Source organism: Mastacembelus armatus, chromosome 11, assembly GCF_900324485.2.
Source record: "Mastacembelus armatus chromosome 11, fMasArm1.2, whole genome shotgun sequence".
NCBI lineage: Eukaryota > Metazoa > Chordata > Actinopteri > Synbranchiformes > Mastacembelidae > Mastacembelus > Mastacembelus armatus.
In genome coordinates this window covers 22,880,524-22,908,523 of record NC_046643.1, presented here as the reverse complement: position 1 = coordinate 22,908,523, position 28,000 = coordinate 22,880,524, and the positions used below count along the sequence as shown (strand labels likewise).

Genomic DNA, 28,000 nt, shown 5'->3' with positions numbered 1-28,000 from the left:
GCGGATCTGAGGATCGAGACGTGTACGCGGACTCAACGGATTCACCGGCAACGGCGCCAAGATTGACCGGGCACCGAGCTACCGGGGCTGGGCACTAGCTCACGCCGGGCCGGGTCGAACCTGTATCCCGTTGATGTGACCAGAGACAGAGGAGGGAGGATGAAGAGAAGCAACCCGAGCAGACGAGTAGGTACCATGTTTCTGTCCGTTTACGCACGGATTTTTTAATTCAGGATTTTAGTGGTCCGGCCCGTCCATCTCAGAGGGAGGCGACTGCATGTTCGGGGGTTCTGAAAGGACCTCACCTGAGTACACATCACATTCATTTATTCCTTTCCACTGGAAAGAGCAGCACTCATGCAGCACAAGCACGCGCGTGATTTCACCTTTTATCTGTGATTCGTTGGGTCAAATCGCATTTTCTGTGATTGAATAATGACAAACATCTCAGTCACTGCTCCGACCCCCCGGTTTTCACTTTCACTGACAAAATCATTCGACTAATGTTTCTGCTGCAGATTTCCTAAAGTTCAGCCTTAGTAAAATTGCAGAAAGGATCTGCTAAACGCAGGGGCCGGAACCACAGTGAAATCATCGTGTTTACAGACAGAAAACAGTTTGTTTGTGAATATGGCTGACGTCAGTTTCTTTCATCTCACTAATTATTCATGTTTCTTCTTACTGTCCTCAGCTGTACAACAGTATTTATAAAATTATGTGTCTGCAGCATCCGAACCACCTGACCAAGACAAAACTGAAAAAAGTTCTGGTTGTTCTGCTCCCTCAGACCTTCCCCTTAGTGTTTCTGTGTTCGCTGGGTCCAGGAGTTCCTCTTTGACTTGTTTCTTGGATGTTTCAGGGCATTCAGGATCTGGCTCAGCAAACGGTCCAGCTGCCGGAGAAGGTGGGCTGGATCAGGAAGTTCTATGGCCGTGGAATTTTCAGGGAGCTGTGGAGGAGCCGCTATGTGGTACTGAGAGGAGACCAGCTCTACATCTCTGACAAGGAGGTGAGACCAAGTGCATTTGCTGAGGTCAGCGTGCTGGCCAGAACAGAGAGGATTGTGGGTAGTTTTGTGTTGTGGACAATTTGTGATTTTCAGGCAGAGACAGAAGAATTGGGCTGTGATGCTGGACTTTTACTCTATAGCAACGCAGAGATTTTGAAGTAGACAATCCTGATGCTGCTGTCACCTTCTGTTTTCACCTCTGTAGATTAAGAGAGAACAGGGCAGGAGAGAAGCGATTTTAAAGGCAGTAGCCAGTGATTATGTTTGATATCGAGTCCAGATCCCATCCAGAGACTGACAGCACCAATGAATGTGGTGTCCTCAGCGTAATGTGTGTGAATCCAGAACCTGGTTCACCTTATCAGTCTGTGCTGTAGACCTCCATTATTGTCCAAAAACTATTAAAAACACAGCAGGGAGCCACACCGCTGACCTGGCTCACATGGTTCTTCCTCACCAACAATGGGAGGCCTGTCTTTTTTCAAAAAACAGCTCCAGCACATTCACACAAGTCAGTGGCAGATCTAGAAATTTATGGGGTGGCAAAACATTATGGTAAGGTGGCATTAGAAGGTGGTATATATGGTTAGGGTTAACCCTAATTCTTATATATATTAAAAATACAATTCTATAAATAAATTGAACAGAAGATTCACAAATCTATTTTTACGATCTGTTTATTTTCACATATATATTAATAAACACATCCCACACAATCTTAGACAAAAAGATCAAAACCAGTGTGGGGAGCAGCTGGGGGGCTAACCCTACAGTTGGGGGGCCAGCTACCCCCCCTTGCCCCTGTAGATCCACCTCTGGCCCCAGTAGGAAAGCTGTAGTAATGTAGACTGGCTGATGGTTGCCATAGCAACGACACTTCTGCGCAAGTCATTTAACGACGCAGGGGATGTGTTCCGGGCATGCCCCACCGGGAGGAGGCCCTGGGGAAGACCCAGGACAAACTGAAGAAACTATGTCTCGCCTGGCCCTGGAAAGTCTCTGCATCTCTGCATAGACCACTGCCCCCGACCTGACCCCAGATAAAGCAGCATAAATGGATGGATGGATGGATGGCTTAAGAAAATGTTCATATTTTGCTTTGATCCTTAAAGGTCTGTCTGAATTTGTTCTATCTCGTAGGCAGCCCAGACAATGGTGTAGGTCCATTTTTGGCAGTTTTTTTTTATTTTATATATTTGTCTATTCAACCTAAATTAAATTTTACAAATGGAGCCTGCTACTGCATTGGCCCAGTGTTTTTGATTAATCAATGTAAACTTGCATCACTCATGGTCTTACTGTATGGAAAAGGAACTACTCCAGAGTAGGAGCTAAAAGTCCAAAAAAAAAAAACCTGTCCAAAAAAGGGGAACTTCCTGAAAGATGAAAAGGTTCCTCTGGTCCGACAGTGCCTACCTGCCAACAGCCCCACCATGTCTCCTGTTAGATACATCAGCTCAGATGTTTCAGCTCTGCCTCCTGCAGCTTCACGTTGATCAGCTGTTCACTACTTGGTGGGTGAGGCAGAGCAGCACCTGTGCTGATGTGAACTTTGTTGTTCAGAGTGTTGGGGGGTCCCTAAATACCTTACAGAGGCAGGTGTGCATGTTAGCAGCAGGTCTACTTGGATCCTGAACTGCTGAGTGTTCATCTGTTATATAAGGGTCTTACGCAAGTGTCCAAACGCTGAGTCAGGCATAAAAACACACTGCTCTGTATTTTTAGTTCTGCAGAGACACAGGCCTGGACATGAGGATGATAATGAAGAATGATGATTCATGCACAGGATGAACTTCAGTGAAGCACAGGGAGAGTAGGAGTCATCACAGCTCTGCTCAGTGAAACATTTTCTACATACATATAAAACACGAATATTTTCATCTATAGGCTTTCAATCCAAACATACCTGAATCTTCTGATTAACACCAACATGTTAGTGTGCAGAGCATCTGCTCTTCTGTCTGAAAAGCTGTTTTGATTTAAACAAGGTTTGGTACCAGTGAAAACCTTCAAGACTCATCTAGAAACAAGTTGGTGTGTCTTTAATCTGGAAAGACTTTAAACATATATGTTTTATATCGAAGTACTTTTAAGAAAATAAAAATCTATCAGCCACATGGATTTTGTGTTTTAAAAAACATTTATCAGCTGATAGTCGACTGAAAAAGTCAAAGAAGAGAAATATGGACCATTTTCTTCACACTCTCAAATCGATTGATTTACAGGCTTTGAGTTTCAGTGATGACGGTTTCCTTTCATTTTACTGCCTTGTTTGTTTCAAAGCTTTTCTCTTGTGGTTTCTCATGGTTTCCTGGATCTAGTTTTTGTTCCCATCCTGGTCTCTGTAATTTTCATTTCCAGATAAGGGTGGAGAGGAGGGGAAGATGAAGGTGCCAGATGTTTCACGGCTGCTGTATCAATTCAGTTTTTTTTTTTTCAATTCAGTTTTATTTGGATAGTGCCAAATCACAATACAAATTATCTCAAGGCACTTTACAAAACAAAAAACCCAACAAATCCCTTATGAACAACACTTGGCGACAGTGGAGAGGAAAAACTCCTTTTAACAAAAGAAAAAACCTCCAGCAGAACCAGGCTCAGTTTGGGCGGCCATCTGCCTCGACCGGTTGGGGTGAGTGGATAGAGCAGAGAGAAAAGAACAGCACAATAAATAACAAATAGACACTGCAGGTTGGTGGGGCCAGTAACTGCACATCAGCAATATACAGCTCCAGGACCAGGAACACCTGCAGAAGGTACAGAGAGAGAACAGAGAGAGAGGGAGAGAGCACAAGGTTAGTGACATTCGATGGTGGAATATACATGTGAGGGGGGAGGAGGGGAAGAGAGGGGAAGGGAGGGGAGGGGATTATGGGAACTCAGTGCACTGATGGTCCTCGGGGAGTCTAGGCCTATAGCAGCATAACTACATTAAAAAAAAAACTTTAAAAGCAGTTTCAGAACATTATGAAACAGAAATGTAGTATAATGAAGTTACAGATATTAGCAGTAATTATTTAAGCAAAATTCTGAAAAGGTTCAATGCTGTTTGTGGCTTGTATTGATCATATTGACTGATGGATGTTTCACAGCTGATGATTGATTCTAATTTTAACAACATGATTCAGATTGAAGGGACACTTATCAAAGCAGCTGGTGCTGCAAAAAGAAAATTTATCTTCATATTTGATGTTTTTTGACAAATATTTCACACAAATAATAAATATATATATATATATATATAGTTTTGTTTTTTTGCAGCCCCAAAGGACAAAAACATGAAGAACATTCTGACCGTTTAGACAAGAGCACACTGCTGATACACTAACACAATAACAAAAATAAGTGGTTTCCACAGAAAAACCTGAGCTGGTTGTTATTTCTGCTCAATCCACCTTCTTCCTGTCTCTTCTGACATCATCCACTTTGTCTTAACTAATCAATGACAGATCAGACACAATCGTGTTCTCTGGTGCTCTCACCTGCTGACTTTTGGGCACAGTTGAACATCCTGTAGGTTCCCCCCCCCCATTAAAACATAACTTAGCTGTGGTTTATCACACCTGAGTTCAATTCCTCTAGCCACACCCAGGCCTGATTACTGCCACACCTGTTCACAATCAAGAAATCACTTAAATAGGACCTGTCTGCCAAAGTGAAGTAGACCAAAAGATCCTCAAAAGCTAGACATCATGCAAAGATCCAAAGAAATTAAAAAACGAATGAGAAAGAAGGTAATTGAGATCTATCAGTCTGGAAAAGGTTATAAAGCCATTTCCAAAACTTTGAGACTGCAGCGAACCACAGTGAGAGCCATTATCTACAAATGGTGAAAACATGGAGCAGTGGAGAACCTTCACAGGAGTGGCCGGCCAACCAAAATTACCCCAAGAGCGCAGCGATGACTCATCCAAGAGGTCACAAAAGACCCCACAACAACATCCAAAGAACTGCAGGCCTCACTTGCCTCAGTTAAGGTCACTGTTCATGACTCCACCATAAGAAAGAGACTGGGAAAAAATGGTCTGCATGGTTCAGTTCCAACACAAAAACCACTGCTGAGCAAGAAGAACATAAAGGCTCGTCTCAGTTTTGCCAGAAAATATCTTGATGATCTGCAAGACTTTTGGGAAAATACTCTGTGGACTGACGAGACAAATGTTGAACTTTTTGGAAGGTGTGTGTCCCATTACGTCTGGCGTAAAAGTAACACTGCATTTCAGAAAAAGAACATCATACCAACAGTAAAATATGGTGGTGGTAGTGTGATGGTCTGGGGCTGTTTTGCTGCTTCAGGACCTGGAATACTTGCTGTGATAAATGGAACCATGAATTCTGCTGTCTACCAAAAAATCCTGAAGGAGAATGTCCGGCCATCTGTTCATGACCTCAAGCTGAAGAGAAATTGGGTTCTGCAGCAGGACAATAATCGAAAACACACCAGCGATTCCACCTCTGAATGGCTGAAGGAAAACAAAATGAAGACTAGTCAAAATCCTGAACTGAATCCGATTGAGATGCTGTGGCATGACCTTAAAAAGGCGGTTCATGCTCGAAAACCCTTCAATGTGGCTGAATTACAACTATTTGGCAAAGATGAGTGGGCCAAAATTCACACAGCACTGTAACAGACTCATTGCAAGTTATCGCAAACACTTGATTGCAGTTGTTGCTGCTAAGGCTGGCCCAACCAGTTATTAGGTTTAGGGGGCAAACACTTTTTCATTCAGGGCCACGCAGTTTTGGATTTTGTTTTCCCTTAATAATAAAAACCTTCATTTAAAAACTGCATGATGTGTTCACTTGTGTTATCTTTGACTAATATTTAAATTTGTTTGATGATCTGAAACAAAGTGTGACAAACATGCAAAAAAATAAATCAGGAAGGGGGCCAACACTTTTTCACACCACTGTAGTTAATCAGTGGTCCATATACTTGTAGTTATGGAAGTGGTGTAATAGTTGTAGTAGAGCAGCTTCCAATACTAGCAGCTTTAGCAGTAGTAAGCTCAGTGGGAGCAAAGGTAATCTGAAAACAGAAGCAGATTGAACATGTGGTAGCAGTAATAGTAGTACTAGCATACTACTAGTGTGAGTACTTTAGCAGTAAAAGTGGCATCAAAATGTTGTAGTAGTGTTTTCAGCAGATGTAGTAGCACCAGAAGTATGAGCAGTACTTTCTCAGTATACACACAGTAAAAGCTGTTTCTCAGCTGAACTTAAGCAAATTAAAGTTGAATGAGGTGAAAGCGTCTGATGAATGAAACATGGAAAGCAAACGCAGCCATTTTACTCAGTGTGATAATTTTACTGAGTCAGTCAGTGAAACTGCAGCATGTCCCTGTCACACATCAGGAGACAGATGGCTCTGTCCACGCTGAAAGCATCTCCAAAACAGGATCTCTAAAATCTCATGAAGGACCTTAGAACATGCTGAGGAAGTTCTGAAACCTCAATAAATCCTGTGACCTCCTCATTTACTGCTAGAATCTTCTCAGGGACATCTACAAACTGTTTAAGAATAACTGGAAATACTACAAGGTCCCCTAGAGCTCCATTAATCACTGCCACAAAACGTGCTGGCACATTCGTCGACCCCTGAGGGTTAAAGATTAGCCTTTACAAGCACCTGGACCTCCTACCAGATCCTTAATCTTCCTCAGTGATCTCTGGTTCTTGTCCAAAGACTTCTAACGCCTCCTCAAGATCAGTGTATCATATTCAAGCACTTGGAGAAACTCTCCAACAGGCTCTGCTGCATCATCAAGAATCATAGGGACTATTTCCACTCAGACTATTTACACTGGAATATCCCCATGGACCACAGGTGCTTTCTCAGAAACATCTAAAACCTATATAAGGACTTCTGGAAAGAGCCTCTGGGCCCTGCCAAAAGACCTATACGACTTTGTTAAGACCACTTGATCCTTCACAACAAGCTGTATAACCTTTGCCAGGACCTGTGGAACCCCTTCAAGAATTCAAGAAACTCCTCATAGAGACCCTTTGGATTCTCCATTGTCACCTAGAAATTCTTTAAGGACATCTGGAACATTGCAGACCACTACTCAAACCCTCAAGGACTTGACAACCTCAAGGACCTCTGGAGTCTTCTCCAGGATTTATAAAATTTGTTCTACCTTTATATAAGACTATTGTAAGAATAACTGAGATATTATAGAAATATTTATTTTTTGTTTCTGTAAATCTGTGTTAGATGTTGAGGTCATGTCTTTTTTCTTTCCAGGTGAAAGACGAGCATAAAGCTCAGGAAGTGTTTCACCTGGCTGATTATGATCGTTCCGAGGAGCTGAGGAAAGCAAAGAGTCGTAGCAAGAAAAACCACAGTCGCTTCACTCTGCTGCGCTGCCGACAGCCGGGAAACACGGTGAGATATGTTCCCACCTAAACTGTCAGCTTTCAGTTTGTGTCACTTTTCAGAGTTTCTGTCTTTATTCTTCATCATCCTCCACTCATGTCCGTCCTTTATGCTAAGAGATTACACTGCCCCTGCTGACTCATGATGCCATGTCATTGGTGGATTTTCCACCACATCTTTTTCGGATAGGTGGACCTGATTGAACAGCACCCACCCACTCTGCCTCAACTGCAGTAACAGCCCAAGCTGTGTTGGTTTTCTCTCTTCTGAAAAGGCTTATTCTTCAGAATCCCATTAGTCTGTCAGAGGACGAATAATCCCTGCAGAGTCCAAATTCCTTCTTTCACCCACCCCCTGACTGTTTTAATCTGCTGCAGTTTATTACAGCCACCACACAGGGCTCACATCAAAATATGTAAACCATCAAACCAAACGACATTCACTGATTTCTATTTCTGATAATTCACAGAGGGATCTCAAACAGTTCAAAGGTCTTCCGTTGACACAATGTACACTACCTACAATAAACATTAACACCACTAGCAACACTGTCCTGCTGTAACTAAAGCACAGTAAAGTACAGGAGATACACAGCAGGTACCACAAAAATACTTTATTTATAGTTTGCTAGCCTGAACACTAACTAAACAAGCCAACTCAAAAAAACTCACCAGCATTTTGAAGGTTGTCTGCGGCTGCCTGATCATTTCTTTTAGTTTGTTTACGCCTGGTTGGTTAACCTAGACAGGTACAAACATACTGTCTTTGTATCCAACATAGCAACGCTTTTTTTCTTTTTGCAGGTTCCTAACCTTGTGTTTCTGGCAGTGAGTCCGGAGGAAAAGGAATCCTGGGTGAACGCCCTCAATGTGGCAATCATTAAAGCCAAGAACAGAGTTTTAGATGAGGTCTGGGACATTTATTTGTAGTAAATCTTGCTGAGATGCCAGATACCTTATTAAAGGTTTATTTACTGCCACAAAATATTAATAAAGCTTATGGTTAGTGCTAATAATATCGTGTATGAAAAATTCCTCAAAGTTACAGAAAGGTTAGTGGTTAGTTCACCTGTTTGTGTCCAGGTGACCATTGAGGAGGACAGTGTACTGGTTCATCCCACCAGAGACCGAGCAAAGATCCCTCATGGCCGCCGGCTGCCAAGCAGAGGACACCTAATGGCCGTGGTACTGCACTCTCTCATTACTCTGATTTTTATTCACTCATGGTTTCTTTAAGGAAATACCAGTATTGACATAGTCTTCAGTAAAATCATATCATCTTACTCACCCCAGGCATCCACCTCCTCTCATGGTATGTTGATGCTTGACCTGGTCGCTGAGGAAGATGGTTTCTCCCCTGACTACAATGGTAACTCTCAGGACTCCTGGGAGAACAGCTTCCGGGTCAACCAGCAGAGGGGGGATGAACACGTGGCAGTAGCTGGATCTCGGGCAGTCGGTGGCCGTCAACGGGCAGGCACAGATGTCTCAAAGCTCAGGATGACCTCTAAGGAGCCCAGAGTGAAGACTGGCAGTCTGCCCAGGGGGAGTGAGCGCTCTTGGGGCAAGCAGTCCCACCTGGAGGCATCCAAGGTCCACAAAACCCAGCAGGTACAAGTAGGTAAACTTTTTAAGGAATGTAGATCATAGCTTCAGTTACTACTAATTGTAATTTTGTTGGTGAGTACAATTCAGTCTTTTTTTTAAACAAACTTTTGTAGCACCCTGCAAATGCTTTTGCCTGTAGTTGCTGATTTACTAGATAAATCTATAGTTTGTTTATTTTAAAGCAACAGTTTGCTCTAAATTTGATGTTTCTTTGGCAAAAGTAATTTCAATTTTTCAATTAATTCAAATGTCTTCTTGGTACAGCACAGATACACAGTATATAATATTCTCAGAGTTTTTGCAGGGTGGTAATTTGCAATGTTGTATACTTATTGTGTCATCTGGTGCGCTCAGCGTAAGCCCAAAAAACTCATGGGAGTCATTCATTATATTTCAACCGGAATGCCCCCATTTATCAGTGAACCATCAATAAAAACAACGTACCTTAACCATATGTTCTCTGTCAGGTCCTCCAGGCTCAGTCTCGAACACCACAGCCAGGCAAAAGGTTTAGCATGCTGGGCCGGAGTCGGTGTGCCTCCATGGATGAAGTCCTCTCGTCCAGGTACACAAACACATGACAATTAAACAAACTATCACAACACAGCTCCACTCCCCCAATCCATTCCCAACAGCATGCGTGTCTGCTGTACTGTGCTGTGTCTGCCCTGAGGTAATCCTTAGAGAGCAAGGACTCACTGTTGGTGCTTTTCGGGGGAATACCAAGACAGTCCCAGGCCAGACAACATATATAATTCCTCTAGTGAGTCTGTCAGATGCATCCTCTAACACCTCTAAGGAATCCTGATGCTCGCACCATCTTCGCTCAATCATTTTGACATGGTTGAGAAGTAGTTTATCTCCAGTCTCCTTGATGTCCATGTTGTCCTGTTTCCAAGGATGAAGGCAGAAACCTTGAAACAAAACTAATTTCTGGCCACTTGCATCTGCAGTCTCATTTCCTTGGTAACTACAGAAAGACTGGAATGTAGACTGACTAATATGTTGTCATAATATGAATACCTATACTCTATCATTTGTTTCTTTCCTTCTTCAGACCAGCAATGATTCGTTCGGAGTTGCGCTCTGTTCTTCGTCGTTGTCCAAGAGAAGAGGAGTCAGGGGGTGGTGCTTCAGTCCCACCAGTTGGTCAGCTGCACAGCCTCATTGCTCAGAGAATGCAGAGAGCTCAGGAGCTGCTGGAGGAGATGAGACTGCAGGTTGGACTACATCTGTTGATTATCTTCGTGTGATAAAAAACATGAGTCATTACAGAAGCAAAAACGGTTATAAAGACAGTTATGATTAACATGGTGTGTTGTGATTGACAGGAGCTACAGAAAGCCAAAGCAGAACAAGAACAAGGAGAGAGCTCACCTTACCTGAAGGGCATTGACTCTCCTCGGCTCCACCACCTGCGGGGCTCCGACTCCCCTCACTCCAGGTTGGTTTTAACACTTTCACTAATATTAAAAAGCATGCCAGTCTCGTAAAGTCGAGTGCTACAAATCTTCTCAAATCAAATCAAGTAAAGGACTCCAGAAGACATCATAAACTGGGTTTTTGGAAACAATGCATTGGTTACACATGGTGTTGACATTAAGCGGCAGCAGGACGGTAACTTGGTCAAAGATCTTTTTTCCTTTTGGAGCACACATCAGCCGAATCTTTATTCATTTTCAGATGCATTGTAGATGTGTTTTCATCAATGTGCTGCACTCAACTTCACCAGAACCCTGTTCAACATTTCTGGGTGATCTGACCAGGCCTTCAGAGCACCTACAGAGATCTAGATATAAGTCATGTATTACCTTATTTACATTTTGCATATTTTGGATGTTCCTATCTTAAATGGCAAGGATGTAGGATCAGACACTGGAGACTGTTTTGGCTATTTGGGAGATTGAAGGTCTCGTTATACATAGAGTTTAACAGGATTGTAATTGTTAAATAACCATCCAATATTTAAACACTGCGGTATGACGCTAAGAATAATTAGTAGTATTACACTGGTTTTCAGCAGGTCGTCTGGCTCTCCGAGGAGCAGGAGCAGCGACTCTCCTCGTCTCCGAGGCAAAGACTCTCCTCGCCTGAGAGGAAGAGAATCTCCTCGATCCAAAGCGAAGAGAAGTCGTTCCAAAGGGACTGAGTCACCTCACTCCAGGGGATCCCAGTCACCTGCCTCCAAAACAAGTGACTCTCCTCGACTGAAAGATTCATCTTGCCTCACCTCCACCGACTCGCCTCGGTCAAAAAGATCCAACACAGTCCTTTCACCAAAACTCAAAGGACCATCCAGCTCCTCTGGTGTCAAAGAGGACGACTATCCTGTAGAGAAGTCACCCAAATCATCTCTATTTATTATAGGATCAAGCTCTTCTCAGGTTAGATCATCTGATTCAATACGAGGCAGTGACACCGACTCCCCTCATGTGCTGAGCAGCAAGGAGTTGCCCTGTCAGAAGAACTCCCTGAGTCTGTCTGAATCCTTTGAGTCCTCGCATCCCAGAACACCTGACAAACACCTCCTGTTACCTCCTCCACCTGCCTTGCCTGCCTCTCTTCTCTCAGAGGAGCACCTAGAGGTGGAGTGGAGGCGTGCCGAGGCTGAGCGCCTGCTGGAGGAGGCCGTGTCATCGTGGAAAGAAGCGCAGCAAGTGCTGCAGGAGGTGAAGGAGCTGCAGAGCCAGACACTGCGACGCCAGCACAGGAGGACCTATGAGAAGATGACATCAACAGCGGCAGTGGCTGCTAAGTTGCCAGCTTCAGAAGAGGATGACACACCTGCCTCACCAACATCACCTGAAGATGACAAGTCCAAGACAACCTAATGAGGATTTTTTTTAAGCATCAATAATCAATTATTGAATTTTCTCAATTAAAGTAGCAATGTTTTTCAGCTTTAAATACACAAAGCAGACAGGATGTGCAGAATTAATTCTATTTGTTATTTTTCATTTCTTACTCCACAGACAGTGGGGGTGCATGTGAACACTGAATCAAATGTGGACTCCTTTGAAACCAGCAATCTCCAGTTCTTCCCAGTAGGTTTAATGACTTTAATCCTCCACCATGCACTAGACTGTCACTAGTCAGATTGCCTTCTCATGGCTGCTGCCCATTTTATTCCCAAAAGTCTGTGTGACAAATGTGTCACATTAAGTTTAGGTAAATCCACTTTTGATGGAGAGGCATGTCCTTTTATACTTTTGTAATAGTGCTGCACATTTTTCTAATTTGTCTTTTTTTTTGAATGAAAAGTTTTTTCCTCCAATGAACTTTACAAGAGATATTTGTGGTTTTGAAAAGATACACAGTTTGTCATTCAAAGCCATTTTTTCCAAGGAAAGATGTCAACATTTATATGATAGAACCTTTTTCAATATAACAGAAACATGAAGAGCACTATGTTTTCTCTGGGCACAGTGGGAGGAGTTTACATTAAATGTCTTTTTTTTTTTTTTTTAAAAGGCAAAAACTAATTTCTAATAATTATTAAGAACCAGATTTACTGGTCAGTATATATTTGGTCTTCTGTGACATCGATGTTAATCAACTATAAATTGTTGGTCTCTGGTTTAGTTGTAGCTCTGTATATCCCACACAAAACATCTCAGCTCATTGGTATTTTTAAGCCTCAAAAGATTTTGATTCACATTAACAAAAAGCAGGGATTTTAATGTTCTATACAATGAAGAGAATATAAGCAATAATAGAAAAAGATCCGATTCTCCAACACTTCACAGCTGGAACACGCAAAAACAAGATGTGCAATAGGCATTTTTTCCCAGGAGCACCACAGGCCACTGTGTGGTAAAATATATGCAAACAGAAACTAAAATCCTCATGATTTAAAAATTCAACAGGTCACATGATTAAACATTAAAAAATACCCAAAAGACCCATATTAAACCATTATGTCAGCTGACAGCTATGCTGCATTTTACCAAATAAAGCTTGGACATTGTATCTGAGCAGCCATGAGTTTAAAAAAAAAAAAAAATCACTTCTTTTTAAAAGCATAATGTAAATAAATGGTTTTGCATTTTTAAAGAATTTTTATGAAGATCTGCACTAAAGGAACTTTTCACAGTGGAAATTATAAATGTGAAGTTGTGAAATGTCTTTGACTTGCATGCATGACGAAATTTCCACATCTCAGACATAAATCATGAAATATACATAACAAATGACAAAATGAACATGGAAAATAAATTTTATGCATTAAATAAAACACATTTCATGATGAATTGTACTTTGAATTGAACATGTTGGTAACTTTACAGAAACATGTATGTCCTGAAATCATCTAAAAACTATTTCTAGTACATAAAGTGCTGAAACCATTAAAGTAGCTGTGTACTAATTTGTATTTTGGCAAAAAATAAATCTGTCAGTTTATCAGATTGAGCAAACTAATTCAAGGAAACATTTTATAGACTCACAAATTAGTGATATTTTAATCAATCACGGACAAATGACACAATAGAGTTTATGTTTCTCTATTAAAACATGCACTTTTTTTGAAAATATGGATGACAAAGACCTGAAGATGCATCAACAGCTTTTAGCTGATAAATGAACAAATAAACTGTCTGTTTAAAAGTCACTAATGTTAAATTCACCTTTGTTTGTCCATTAGTTTTTCTCTTTTTACACATTTCTGTATATTTAGAAGAACTCCACAGAAAAAGGCACTGACACTGCCTATTATGGTTCCATTGTATTGTGAGTGATGTTGGTGAAAAGATGTTGAACAAATTGATTTATTTTATTTATTCAACAGTTTGTGCACATTTAAACAGTCCTGAGTCCATTGTTCACTTTATTAGACAAGTTATTTTAAATATTTTGTTTTGCATTTTAAAATTTCACTAAAGGTTTATATGTTTTGAATGATGTAGTTTGAATAACTGTACACAGTAATGCATTATTAAATGACATATAAAAACCCTTAATGTGCCATGTTGATCATCCAGACTTCATCTTCACATGAAAAATAAAAGAAACTGCAGGGGAGTAAAATTATTTCAGCTGGTCCACTGAATCAAGCTAAACTTATCTGGAAAAGGTCAACCCAGTCACTGGTTAATTTCTTGTTTTGCTAAAAATAACTACTAAAACACTAATGTGATATTAAAGTCCTATTTATCTGCAGCTATCTATAGATATAATTTTAAGTCTTCTGGTCATCAACTAATAAAAATTTGGATCGAGACAAAAAAAAAAGTCAGTCATAAACAGATCATAAGTCACCCATCATCCAATCCCAGCATGCAGTGGGTGAGAGGCAGGTCACCCCCTGGACAGGTCAGCAGCCAATCACAGGGCTGACACACAGAGACAGACACATTCACATTCACACCTGCAGGCAATTTAGAGTCCCCAACCAACCAAACCTGCATGTGTTTGGACTGTGGGAGGAGAAAACCCACACAGACACAGGGACAACATGCAGACTCCACACGGAAAGGCCCCGGGTCCAACTGGGTTCAGACCCTAATCCTAACCTGCATGTGTTTGGACTGTGGGAGGAGAAAACCCACACAGACACAGGGACAACATGCAGACTCCACACAGAAAGGCCCCGGGTCTAACTGGGTTCAGACCCTAATCCTAACCTGCATGTGTTCGGACTGTGGGAGGAGAAAACCCACACAGACACAGGGACAACATGCAGACTCCACACAGAAAGGCCCCGGGTCCAACTGGGTTCAGACCCTAATCCTGACCTGCATGTGTTTGGACTGTGGGAGGAGAAAACCCACACAGACACAGGGACAACATGCAGACTCCACACAGAAAGGCCCCGGGTCCACTTGGGTTCAGACCCTAATCCTGACCTGCATGAGTATGGACTGTGGGAGGAGAAAACCCACACAGACACAGGGACAACATGCAGACTCCACACAGAAAGGCCCCAGGTCCACCGGAGTTCAGACCCACCATCTACTGCTCAATGGACACAGTCTGACACCACTGCAACACTGCCACCCACGAATGAAAACATCCATTTCTCAATCAAATGACAAAAACATGGATCCCACAGTCCAATACTCTGAATTTTATAGATGAGGAATTACTGTCAACCTGCAGTGTTTGCAGGGTGTGGCTGCCTGAGTTTGGGCTGAGTAAATGAGTGACTGAGTGAGGGAACTGAACTGGGTTTCTGGAATCTAGGATTCTCACTCCAAATTCTGGTCACATGCTGCATTACGCAGCTGTGTCATTGGCCGACAGCCCAGTATTGGGGGACTAGGGTCAGTGAGCTGTGATGAAGAGCAGATGTAGGGCAGCACAACCTCCACAACACACAACAACACTGGCACTAACGCATGAGTGCACGTGTATGCATGCGTGAGCTGCTCTTGGTGACTAATCTGTTGCATCTGGAAACCACAGATCAGGGTACAGGAGCAGGTTTAGAGATTTGTCCTGTTTGTGCTGTCGCTTTCAGGGTTAGCTTGGCACCAAGAGGGAGCAGCAGAAATCAGTAGAAACTCAGTTTTTTTTCAGCAGGATGTGCATGAAGTCATTTATAATACTCGCAGGTACTGCATATATATGAGTATAATTTCCATTTTTAGTACTTCTGCTTTTGATATTGGTTTTGTTTTAGCCTAAGTACGCTTAGAGAGAAAGTAAATTTGCACAGTGGTATTAATAGTACACAATCCAAGTTCTTTTCCACTTCTGGAATCAGGTGTTTACTAAAGTAAAAGTAGAAATATTAGTGTACAACTTTTCTACAACTAAAGTTTTGAAAATCATCTCCCGAACAGCTATCATTTTTTTACTGAATCTGAAGGAACAAAGAATCGACTGGTCTCTGGTTCCACTGCTCCTCCAGCTTCTCTCTGCTCACAGCAATGTCTGGAGCTGGTTTTTGGAAAAAGACGGGCCTCCCATTGTTGGTGAGGAAGAACCATGGGAGCCAGGTCAGCGGTGTGGCTCCCTGCTGTTTTTTTAATAGTTTTTGGACAACAATGGAGGTCTACGGCTCAGACCCATAAGCTGAACCAGGTTCTGGACTCACACACATTACACTGAGGACACCACATTCATTGGTGCTGTCAGTCTCTGGATGGGATCTGGACTCAGTAACACACAGACTGAATCAGCAGCTACTACCTCTAATTAAACACAGTGACAGGACTAATGAACTCACCTACCAGAGTGGAAGGACTGGCATAAACTGAGGGGTCTCTGGGGACTCGAAACCCTATTTCAGCCTAAGGCGCTCAGGGGTCGGTCCGGGCCCAGTCTGCTGAAGACACTGAAATCAGACAGTGAATGCAGAAGAATTGAAGTGTGTGAGTAACTGGGTTATTTACAGAGATAAAAACGGTGGAAGCAGATTTGTGTTCACATCACAGCTCAATAAATTATTTACCCCCCCCCCCTCCCTCCCTCCATGTGTGTTGTAATGCTCGCTTGTCCGCTGTCTGATGCTTCTGTTCTAGTTATTCTCTTTACAAGGGGGTGGGGCGAATTACATATTTTATAAACACACACACACACACACACATACACACATGTCCGGTGTGGACCAGGTCAGTGTTACGGCTCAAACTGGGAGGATTATACAGTGTGTTGGGGGATGGTGTGTATTCATTATGAGTCAGAGCCCTACAGCGTCTGTGCGAAGCCTCGACCTCATTTATTCCTCCCCTCCTCCACCCTTTTCTCTTTGTCTCCAGAAATTATTTTAAACTGAACTGCAGCAAACACATTTCCAATCAACATTGTAAGAAAGTTGTTGATTTACGTTTGTCAAATGCAAAACATGTTTTGTTTTCCATCTTACCTGTACTGACTCCACCAACATGAAACGGTTTTCTGGTTTCAGGAAAATGGAGCTCTGGTTTCACAGACACCAGACTCACACAAACATGACAGGTTCCACATTGCTCCACAACACAGAATTTAGTTTCAGCGTCACCACCAACAACTGTCATCAGAAGCTGCAGCTACAGGCCTGATTTACTCTTTTCAGGACCAAAAGCTCTTCTACTGCTCCAATTCTGTTGTTGACTGAAATCAGCAACTTCTTTTATTCCAATTATGTCACAAAGTGAGTGGGAGCACACCAGATGTCACCAGATGAACATATCTTTTGGGAAATTTTTTGTCAACCATACGTGCTAATTGTGTGTTGAGCCATAGCTTCATCTGTAGCCAGCAGATATCCCGAGTCTGTCTATGTTTGTTATAGTTGGCCATAGTTTTACCATCATTTGGGTTAATGCTCACATTCACAAGTAACATTACTGGGTAACACAATATTTATTGGAAATTGTACTGCTGTTTTTCATATTTACCTCAGGTGGCAGAAATCAAAAGGAGCATGCAGCCAGGTATTTCCTGTATTTATACCCTGGATGATGTCATTGGTGATGTCATCAGTTGGGACCAAGTGAGAAGGGAAGAAGGGTTACCTTTGGAACATTGTTTTAGGGGTATTTCAGGTCATTAGTGGGTAATTTGGGTGGTTATGGGTAATTATCTGCAGAATAGAGGTAAAAGAACAAGAGAGATTTTATCTAATGGAATATATTTTAATGTGTTTTCAGGAGAGATGTGGCAAAGGCTAGATGGTATGCCCAGGAGATAATTGCTGCAGAGGAGAGAGACTATAAAAGCAGTCAAAAGCTAACTGTAGGGGAGAGAACAGTAGGGTGCAACTATGTGTACACTACTTTGAGTTGTGGTAGTTCAGTGGTCTGTAGGTAAACAGTTATTTATTCAATTTTTTTGGAAATATTTTTGATGTTTATGCACCTATGGGAACACCCTAGAGAAATAAATATGTCATGGCAAGAGGAAAATGTTTCCTGAATCTGCCTCCTACCTCACAGCCAATCTGGCCACACCTACTACAAATTATTTTCAGGCTTGTGCACAAACGTGAGGGTATTTGCTACAGAGAAACTTTGCTACACAAACTGTTTATTCACAATTAACCAAAACCACCATGTTTCTCTAACCTTACAGCTCCACTCAGTCAATTTCCACTAAGTCAAAATTTGCTTCTGAATGTGGAGGGGAGCATCAAACCCTGAAGTGATCCTTTAAAACACACTGAACAAGTGATGAGCTGCAGCTCGACACACTGAGCGCAGCAGGAAGAAGAAGAGCACCAGGAGCAAGAGGAGAACCAGTTGGGAAGGGGATTCAAATTCAATGCAAGGCATGTAATGAAGGAGGGAATGTTGAGAAAATCACTCCAGCTTTACGTGGTACCATAGTCCAGGTGAGCTTCACCTCAGTAAGTGAAACACTAATCATCAAAAAACTGCAGAGAACATATGTGATAATTTCCAGGTAAAAGTGGAAAAATGACAACAATTAATCATCAATGGGGAAACATCTGCAGACTCCATCTAAAGCTGCATCCACATCACAGCTGGAGTTTCTCAGCCCTGATGTTTCCACAGTGTGAAGTCCAAACCAGCTGTTCTCCGATCAGATCTGAGCCACTTGTATATGTGGTCCTAGATCCGATGTGTGAGTGTGCAGAACAGTCAGAACAGTCAGGTCAATCAGATCAGAATCCATGTGGTTGTTTTAATGTCTCCCTCCTCTGCACATATCTCCTGTCGACATCATTCAGTGTGGGAACAAGATACTAACTTGTCTCCACACATAACTAATGCTCCTGCTTTTAAATTTAAATTTAGTCTTTTGTTAAACATATTTGGCAGTTTTAGCTAAAATTTATCATTTTTAATTTGTGTTTTTGTCTAGTTTTAGTCAAAATATTTTTTTTGTCTAGTTAGTGGCATTTTAGTTTCATTTTTAATATATAAGCATTTAAGCTGCCATCTTTGTTGTGTCCAATTACCATGGTTACAGATGTTACTGTCTGTGGCACTTAGCGGGAAAAGCCGCATTGCTGGATGACACTGACACACATGCAGTTCATAAGTGAACATCTGGCGGGAAGATTTTCGATGATGCCAATGTGGAATATATGCAATTTTTTGACTGAAACATCAGGATGTGAGTCGAGTCTAAACCTGGTGAAAGTTTAGTTCAACAAGAAACAATAATTTTCAGGTCTGATGTCAACATGTGATGCACACACTCCACTCCTGTTGTCAGAAACCAGGTGAGACCACGTGGGTGCTGTGGGCAGGTGAGCACTCAGATTTACAGGAAATCCATGACTGGCGCCTGCTCTCAAACAACAGAGGGATCTAACTGTGAAGTATTTTTGTAAATATGTACATGTGCCCAAAATGGACAAAGATTGATTCAATCAATCAGTCTATTTCAGACACAAATTGGTCCTTATAAAATATATAAAAGAAACAACAGTGAGACAACAGACATGAAAATTAGAAAATAAATTACTTCTAGATGATCTTGTTTCCTCTTAATGATCAATGCTTAAATTTACAAATAAATAATTAATGAACATCTTGTCACCAGAAAGTGATGCCATGCTATCAGCTGTCACTTACCAACCAATCACAGCAGCTGAGTCCTGGCTCTTGGGGGACCATGGCTGACAGGGGTGGGAGATGTCACAGCTGCTGTACCCATTAACAATTTACCACTTTGTTTAAACTCTAAGTGCAGAAGAAGAAAGAGGAGGTAACACAGACACACACACCTTCAACTATTACTTCAGTACTAAAGGAGGAGAAGGAGCCTAAAAATGACGATAACCAGCAGACCAGCATTTAAAGTCCATGTTTTCATGAAAGTTCCTCATGTGTGCTTTAAACACAGTTTGCCTTTTCCATCTTTAAATAATGTGTAATTTATTTGTTTGTGTATCTATATCCGGAAACAAAGTGCAGTAAAATCGATTTCAGGATGTGTTTGAGATAAGGATATGTCACCTGTGATGTTTCTGCAGGTTTGTTTCATGTAAATAGCAGAATGGTCCTTTAATTACCTAAATATTTACTTGCGTGTCTTATTAAATTAATTCTTATGTTCTGAAATCCTAAAATAGTTTTGAGCAGAAAGATAACAGTGCCCCCTGCAGGACAAATACATCAAATTTACTATTTCACTGGAACTCAAACTTTTAAAGGTTTTCATTTCATTTTTATTCCTTTTTGTAAAATTTATTTACTCTATTGTGTAGTTTCAGTTTGGAAACTTGATTTTAAATTAATTTTATAAATGTTTGCTTTTCCTCCATCCTATTTTTCTTTAACTCATGTCCTCATTTTTCCATCTCATTTCTCCTTTCTGACTATCTTTTGTTTGATTCTCTTCATCTTTAGTATTTCTGCTGCTGTTTCAGTGTTGGATTTTAACCCCTCACCTTCTTCCTTGTTGGCGATTTTAACATTGCAGCAGATGCAGGCTGGTTTCAGGAAGTCTAAGATCTGCAGCAGCTGGAGGGAAACACGAATGAAAAAGTCTTCACACCTGGCTGAGGTGGAAAAATCACAACTTATTCATTTCAGTGTGTCACAAGGTGAGATATTGGACAATTTATGGAAATAAACACTTAAATCATATTTCTTTAAATATATCCTGAAGAGAACAGATTTGTCAGTTACTGCTGAGTGATCAGAGTAAAACAACTAAAGATATTAAAGAATAAGAAAGAATTATCTCATCTTAAACAATAAGGAAAGAGTTTAAACAAAACAGTCAATTGTCACACACATCACCTGGAAACAGAAGTTGGGTGTCATCTCAACATGAGGGGGGAAAAAAAAAAACAAAAAAAAACTCGAACTTTCTCTTCCTTTAGTATTTTTATTGAAAACCTCTCAGTATTGTTTTGGTTACACCACAGAAAGTCAAACACAGTTTTCCCTGCAGACAGTGGACAGACACTAACAGCTGACAGAGTGAGCTGGGGTCAAAGGTCAATTGTGGGTCAACTGTCACCTCACTGCCAGAAACAAATCTGTAAAATTAGTAAAGTCTTGAAAAATAAAAAAAGCTGAATCTGAGCTCAGTGTATTTACAGTATTGCCTTAAAAACCAGGGAAAGGTCAGTAACCTTGGCAGGTGTGACAGGCTGGACCTTTCATCTTTACACTCCTACAAACAACACATCGCACCTGGTTCACATTCACAGATGAGTTCATGGAACACCCACCAACGAACACCCGTTACTCAAGATTAACCTCTCAGTGGATGGATTAACCGTTTAGTGAGCCCAAGATTCGCTTTATTGGGACAGTAAACAACAAATCTGCTCTGCAGAGAAGCTGGAAACCCAAAATATTTGGCCTTCTCTTCGATAGTTTGCTAATTTTCTTGAAATTTTATAAAAATTTAAACTTCAAATTAACTTAAGTAGAAAATCCTTTCTAGTTTTAGTGGTTCAAGAGCTTTCGGTCATATCAGCCGATGTCCTTTTGTTAGCTCCTGTTTTTGAACGTCAGCTTTTAAACCAACATGAAGAAAACCGTAATAACAGCTCAAACTCCTGCTGACAAAAACCATCTAAAAGCTTCAGAACAGCTACTAAAGGGACCTTCAAGTCTGTGAGCCAGAACAGCTGTGATCCAGAAGCTCCAGACTTTGACTCAGAAGCAAAGATCTTAAAAACCTGAAATAGTTGCCTCAGTTCTTCTCTCTCAGAGCTGCTCAGGATGAGCCACGTCTGTTAGTTAAAAGGTTTATGTTGCTTTTAAGAGCAAAAATGAGCGAAAAGCTATAACTTTACATCAGTTTGGATAAAAGTCTGAGTCCTGCTGCTTCCTCAGGAACAAACCTGACGATCTGTCAAATAAACTGAAAATAAAACCAATCAATATTAACTAATTTAACAAAACTTTCCCTTTAAATTTCCCCCACAAATGTTTGACATTTTTATACTTTTCTCCATTTGAACATGATCACTGTTTGTTGTTGGTACTGGTACTTTATCTTTTTTTTTTTTGTCATTGCTCCATTTATTTCCCACCAGCTCAGGTTTGTAACTGTGAATTGCAGCAGGAGAAAGCAGGAAAAGGTGCAGAACCCCAATGCAGCACTGACACCTGAGGCAGACTCTACAGGTGTACCCTGTTTCAGGCCCCGCCACCTTCACACAGGTCAACAATACTCTGGAAGACAGCTGTCACATCCTCAGTGTCCCATCATCCACTGCACACCGCTCAGCTGTAACAGTATGTTCAGATGACTTTTACCAGCTCATAAAGGAGAAGTTGTTATACCCACAGTGTGTTCAGGTGTTCACAGGTAGATCTAGGACAGGAAATGAAAGACACCGGATGGTAACAGGAAGTCTAAACACGAGTCAGGAACTTTTCATTGATTTACATTAAAGGGATGCATGTGATTGACAGCTCACTGACATCACTTTTAAAAAAGCTGGGACCATGGACTGGTTCCACTTTGCTGCTAGCGTGGACATGTCAAAATAAAAGTTCCTGGATCTTTAATTTACCCAGTACACCTGATCCAGGTCTTCATTCTGTGAGGTTTACAATCAAAATGTCCAAACCTTTGCAGAAAAATCTCTGATGAGCTGACGAGAAGCACGTGGATGCAGCTTGGACCTGTGTGAAGGTGAACTGTCTCCAGGAGTAGGAGACGGAGCCTGAAGCATGACAAGCCACTTGTTTTTAGTTCAAACTGAAAACTGCTAACCCAGGAGAAAAATCAGGTTCCTGCAGAATCCCTTCAACAAATGCAACACACATTGGGAATTTCATGAATGAGCTCAGCTACACTGATGAAGTTTCAGGTGTGTGTACAATGGATAGCTGCAGACGTTTCTGAAGCTGCATCTTTGGACATGAAAAGCTGTGGAGGTTGAGGACCTCGGTTCCAGCTCACAGAAAGCAAACAACTGGAGCCCAGGAAAGACTACAAGACCAGACAAATGAGATGCTGGCAGGGTGAATAGTGGACGTACTGACTAGCTCATCTGCTAGCTCTAATAGCTAATTTCAACACAAGTCGCAGTGGAGCAGGTCTGTCAGTTTCAGCTACTCTAAACGTGATCTACCAATCAGCTTATCTTAATATTGTGGCAGCGGCAGGGTTCCTAAGGAAACAGTGCAGAGGAAGTTACAGCAGCATATGAGTTCAGCATAATTTCAAAAATAAATGACTATTCAGTAATCTCAGCGTTTAGACAGAGTCAGTCAGAAACTACAGACGTCAGAACAGCTATGTGTCGGATGGACCCGGGACAAACTGACCAAGTCAAGTCTTGTAATCGGTACTGCAGAAATCTTTCTGAGCGGGAACCGTGTCAGTCCCTGAAGTTTGGACAGTGACAGACTATTATAAGGGTTAGGGTTAGAGGAAGGTGGCAGCTATGGAAGTGACACCTGGTCAAAAATGGGTGCGATGAGGAGCTGATCCAGACGAGGACTTCAGGTTTTGTGCCAAATGCCCAAGACGAGGATCAGAGTTCAGAGGATGGAGAGGAGGCAAACTTACCAGACACACAGAAGCTTTGATCCTGAACCAGGTTTTAAAGGGAGATGTTGATTCCTCAAAAGGTAATGTTCAGATAAAATCTTCTCACTCTGTAAATCTTATATATTATCTAAAAATAAAGACATGATACTCTATCACAGACTGAAAGGAACTATGTCAGACCACACTGTTCCTGTTGCTGTCCCTGTAAATTCTTGCTGTCTGGCGGAAGTCGGGTCCGGACAGAAGCAGAACAGGACAACACTCAGACAATGCTGGGCCGGAGGACTAGTCGTCTTCCTCCTCCTCCTCATCCTCACCTTCATCCTCCACATCTCGCTTCCTCTTCTGTCCCTGAACACCCACCTGACCCTCTGCACACAAAGAAAACAGGCCAATCAGAGGAGATCTATAGGATCCCAAACAATCAGAACTCCTCCATAAACAGTGTTGAAATGTTTTAACAGGATCAGTGTTCGAGATGCAGTGATCAGTGATCGAGATGCAGATTTCAGATGGAAACAACTTAATTTGAGGTCTGTCATTCTGTAGTTCCATAATTATTTAGTAAGCACTGACCATTTTTCAAATAAGGAATATCAATCAAAATACACACAGACGATGAAATTCTCACCTTCCTCCTCTTCTGCGTAGTCTTCCTCATCCTCATCCTCCTCCTAAGCCAAACAGGAGAGAAAAACTTAACTTCAGCTTCACACTTTCAAAATAAAAGACAGCTCGTTTGAGATGGGGCGACACCAACGAAGTTCTAATTAATCACATGAATATCACTGTGGCCAGGCTGATCTCCATCAGGCCGACTGACAGCTCGTTTGCATCGGTTAGAAAAATAGGAAGAGAAAATGCCAGATCCAATTTATTTTTAAATTTTCTTTCACACAAAAACAGCAGAACATAAAATAACCACAGATCATATCTGTGAACGAGAGATGCTGTACAGACTCAACCTTCAATACAAATTCCTGCAAAGAACCTTATCATTCCAAGAAAGGGCAAAAAGTTTTCACCCACTTCTGCTCACAACGTCTATTTGTTCTGATCAGGGTCGTGTTTCAGAGGCAGCCACTTTGGCTCAGAACCTGGTCCAGAACACAATCACACGTGAGGTTAACCCATAAACCAGCTCAGTGCAGACTTTGTTTCAAACATTACAATCACCACCATAAAAGTTTCATTGCCATGGGTTTAGAGCTAACCTCAGACCAACAGTGTTTGTAAATTAGCCTCTCGTTTCCTCAGCAAGACAAAAGATTTAGAATCTAACAGTAAAGGACAGAGCCCAAGGCAGCCGCACCTCTCCTCCCTCTGAGCCGTCCTCATCCTCCTCTTCGTCTTCCTCGTCATCATAGTCACCGGCAAGCCCTGCCCCATCCTCGTCTATGAACAGAGATGACGGTCAGACGGAGATGAGGTACGGCTTTGTTTATAATGTTTGTCAGCCACAAATTAAAACCAACTCAGCATCACACCTTCTTCCTCGGCCTCTGAGTCAGGGGCCTCGTTGTCCTCCTGGTCGAAGCCATCCAAGTAGGTGATCTGAGGCAGCAACTCGAACACACTCTCCCTGTAGTCCTCCAGAGTCGTGATCTCACAGTTGAACAGGTCTAGACTTTGCAGGCTCTTTAGGTTTTGCTGCAGCAGAAGGAATCATGTTAGAATGTTAACAGCTACAAACACATACTGAAACTTGTGTGTGTGGGTGTGTTCGGACCAGTGGCTCCACTTTGCTCAACTCTTTGATCTTGTTCCCACTCAGGTTGAGGTAGGTCAGGTTGGGACATTTCTCACACAGAGTCTCCAAAGAACCAGACAGGTTGTTGTTGCTCAGCTCCAACTTAAGAAACACAGAAAAGTTCAAACAGCCGCAGCATCAGGAAATCCACAGCAAGCCTCGAAAATGAAAAATTAACAATACTGACTATCCAACTCAACATTGGCTGATTCAAACACAAACGGTGGTAATCTGAAAATGAACCACAAAGGATGTGAATAACCCTGCCCAGCGTTCGGTGTGTGTCTTACCTTGCGCAGCTTGGGCAGTGAAGGCAGTTTGGCCAGCGAGGTGAGAGCAACGTTGACCATACTGAGGAACTGGAGCTCTGTAAACTCATCCGTCAGACCTTCAACCTCGCCATCTGCAGAGCGACTATTATCGACCACCAGCTCCACGATCTGAAGCAGAGGATAAAGGCATGTTTAATTATATTTAATACATCACACTGTGTTTACGTATGTGACTTTATGTTCAACTAACAATACTGAAAACTGTGCTTAATTTACCAGCCAATTAATAGATCAAAACTAATCTACAACCAATTTAATACTAGTTTTCCATTAATAACCTTTTTTTAAACAAAACGCCACAAACTCTGTGGTCTGAGGTTCAGTGACAGTAAACTAAATGTCTCTGTGGATTTCCAGTTCACTCTAAGCATTGAGACAAAAAAAAAAATGTATTGATAAATTGAGAAACTATTAAGTAGATGGATCATTAACAATTTCTAGCTGAAAATATAGTTAGTGCTGTTTACATAAGTAAATTAACAGAAAAACACAGCGGTTTCTCAGTTTTCAACTGAAAACACCAAATATTTCTTGGTCCCACAGTCTGGCCTGAGGAGGTCTGGGGAGTTTCTCTGTTGGTCAGGACAAACTAAATCCAGCAACTGATGTGTCTTTACTGGAATGGACTGAGGTGATTAGTGGGTTACTATTCACCTGCTGCTCCCAGCAGTGCAGGCTGGTTCCTGTGCTTATGTAACATCAGCACCATGCACTGTGTGTACTTGTATTGCTATCTTTGTGAGTATCATTTTGAGCATATTTCTATCAAAGTGAGGGCATTTTCCAGGTCCTCACTTTTTTCAGAGTCCTGTTAAGGCTTGGTTTTAGGATTAAGATTAGGCATTTAGTTGTGATGTGTAGAGTTAGAGTCTAGGCAATGCATTATGTCTACGAATGTCCTCACAACTACAGAAGTACAAGTATGTTACCTACAGGACCAGTTAATACGAACCGGACCGTTTTTAACCGAAAGTTGGTCCGTGAGCAGTCCTGTTATATAACGTATCTACCCACACCGAAAGGATCCAAATAACACCGACCAAACCGGGGACGTTTCTGCGTTTACACCGAGTTACACCCATTTCAAGTGTTTAATACGCGCCATATGAAAGTAAACAAGTAACGGAGGTGATGTGACACGTGGGTCTAACCAGGTACATTATTTTGTAGAAATCAACAGTTGTCGGTAATCTGTTTCACTCGTTACGGCACTTTAATCCAAACACCAGTAATCCTCTTTACACGGTGGCGGACAATAAGTGCACCACAGTCCCACGGTTTGTTTCCCATTCAATCAAATATTCATCGATAGGAGGTAACGCGTTACCGAGCCCCGGCTCAAAAAGCCTGCGGCCGACCTCCGTTGGGTCCGCCACCGGACAGGGTCGCACCAAAATACCGACCGAGCCTCAGCGTCATCGACACTTTTACTTCTAAACCCACTTTAACGACGTGAAGACTCACAAAATGTCGGAATATACGGTGAAGCCACAGGAAATTTAAAATGTCCGCTCGCTGACGAACAAGCACCGAGCGACGTCGTCGTAGCTTTTCGGGACCAAAGCCCGAAAACACCGATAACACCGACCGAACACCCGCGTGCTAAGTCTGCTTTCGTCGCCAGTGCGTCGCCGTCAAAGCAGCCGGTCAACGATTCAGAGTCCAACTTGCACGTCGGTATTCGTGAAGGCGCTTTCGGTTGAACGGGATCTAGTGAACCGGTGGGATGTGTTCAACGATCAGAACCGTTGCTGCGTTTCATAATTTCACCCTCCCGGACATTGGATTTCACCGGAGCGGAGGGGGCGGTCGGTCCGTCCGAGGCGTGAGATGCTTCTACATCCATCTGGGACCTCTGCTCTCACCAGGTGCGGCGGCTGATGAGACCTAACTTCATCGGTAAAACGTTTAACGAACCGAGTTTCCGACAGCAAAGGTGCGATCTTGTCAGTAGCGGACTCCATGTGATGGCCGAGGCAGAGCAGCTAAGCTCCGGTCGCACATCACCTTTTAGTATGATTAAAATGTTATTAAAATGAAAGCGACTCACCTCCGCCGGGCTCCGGTTCCGAAGCTCTAAGGTGACCCGCTTCTTCATGTCCATTGCGTGGTGTGCGATGATTACAACGCTCGGTAAACAGTTGAGAAAGTCCGGGGATCAAAGCGGTCGCTGACTCCTCTGGCGGCCAGTTTGTCTACTGATCCTCCATGATACCTCCCGCCCCGCCCCTCCATTCAGGTCCCGCCCCCCGAAGCACAGGGTTGGCCGCGCGTCAATCTGCCCTCTCTAATTGGACGATGGTCATGTCAATCAGGGTAGATCGGCCATAATCCACGAATTGGGCGAGGAGATCCCAAGGCCACTGGTAGCCTGACAAAGCCTCATGGGAAGTGTAGTTGTTTAAACCCAATACACTAATCCTGCTATCTCCATCAAAATATAGTAGAAATACTAATACCACACTGTAAAAATGTACGTTTAAAATGGTTCCAAATTAAAGATACAGTATCAGTACACATTACACAGAGAGGCGTTTCACTACAATTATACTAAGGAGACTA

General features: G+C 42.2%; 2 protein-coding genes across 6 annotated transcripts; one reads left to right on the top strand and one right to left on the bottom strand.

Annotated features, from left to right (window-relative positions):
• The first annotated feature begins 8 nt into the window (after positions 1 to 8).
• Positions 9 to 13,714, top strand: plekho1a (pleckstrin homology domain containing, family O member 1a). Its single transcript, XM_026299903.2, has 10 exons — positions 9 to 186; positions 860 to 1,009; positions 7,257 to 7,397; positions 8,192 to 8,296; positions 8,471 to 8,572; positions 8,681 to 9,004; positions 9,463 to 9,560; positions 10,053 to 10,215; positions 10,327 to 10,439; positions 11,016 to 13,714. Exons 1-10 carry the CDS (start codon positions 160 to 162, stop codon positions 11,824 to 11,826), a joined length of 2,034 nt encoding a protein of 677 aa, XP_026155688.1. The 5' UTR covers positions 9 to 159; the 3' UTR covers positions 11,827 to 13,714.
• Positions 11,685 to 27,661, bottom strand: anp32e (acidic (leucine-rich) nuclear phosphoprotein 32 family, member E). Of its 5 annotated transcripts, XR_003295264.2 has the most exons (11): positions 27,489 to 27,576; positions 25,397 to 25,546; positions 25,086 to 25,208; positions 24,844 to 25,006; positions 24,669 to 24,751; positions 23,988 to 24,030; positions 23,720 to 23,727; positions 20,280 to 20,352; positions 19,462 to 19,569; positions 16,168 to 16,271; positions 11,685 to 11,797 (listed from the first exon to the last, which is right to left on the bottom strand). XR_003295264.2 is itself a non-coding variant. In XM_026299898.1 (10 exons), exons 1-9 carry the CDS (start codon positions 27,540 to 27,542, stop codon positions 19,469 to 19,471), a joined length of 798 nt encoding a protein of 265 aa, XP_026155683.1. In that variant the 5' UTR covers positions 27,543 to 27,661; the 3' UTR covers positions 16,104 to 16,271; positions 19,462 to 19,468. The 5 variants fall into 5 exon arrangements, 3 of the variants coding, with proteins under 3 accessions (XP_026155683.1, XP_026155684.1, XP_026155685.1); XM_026299898.1 differs by lacking the exon at positions 11,685 to 11,797 and having other exon boundaries at positions 16,104 to 16,271; positions 27,489 to 27,661; XR_003295263.1 differs by lacking the exon at positions 11,685 to 11,797 and having other exon boundaries at positions 16,232 to 16,271; positions 23,674 to 23,727; positions 27,489 to 27,661.
• Between the last annotated feature and the right edge of the window lie 339 nt (positions 27,662 to 28,000).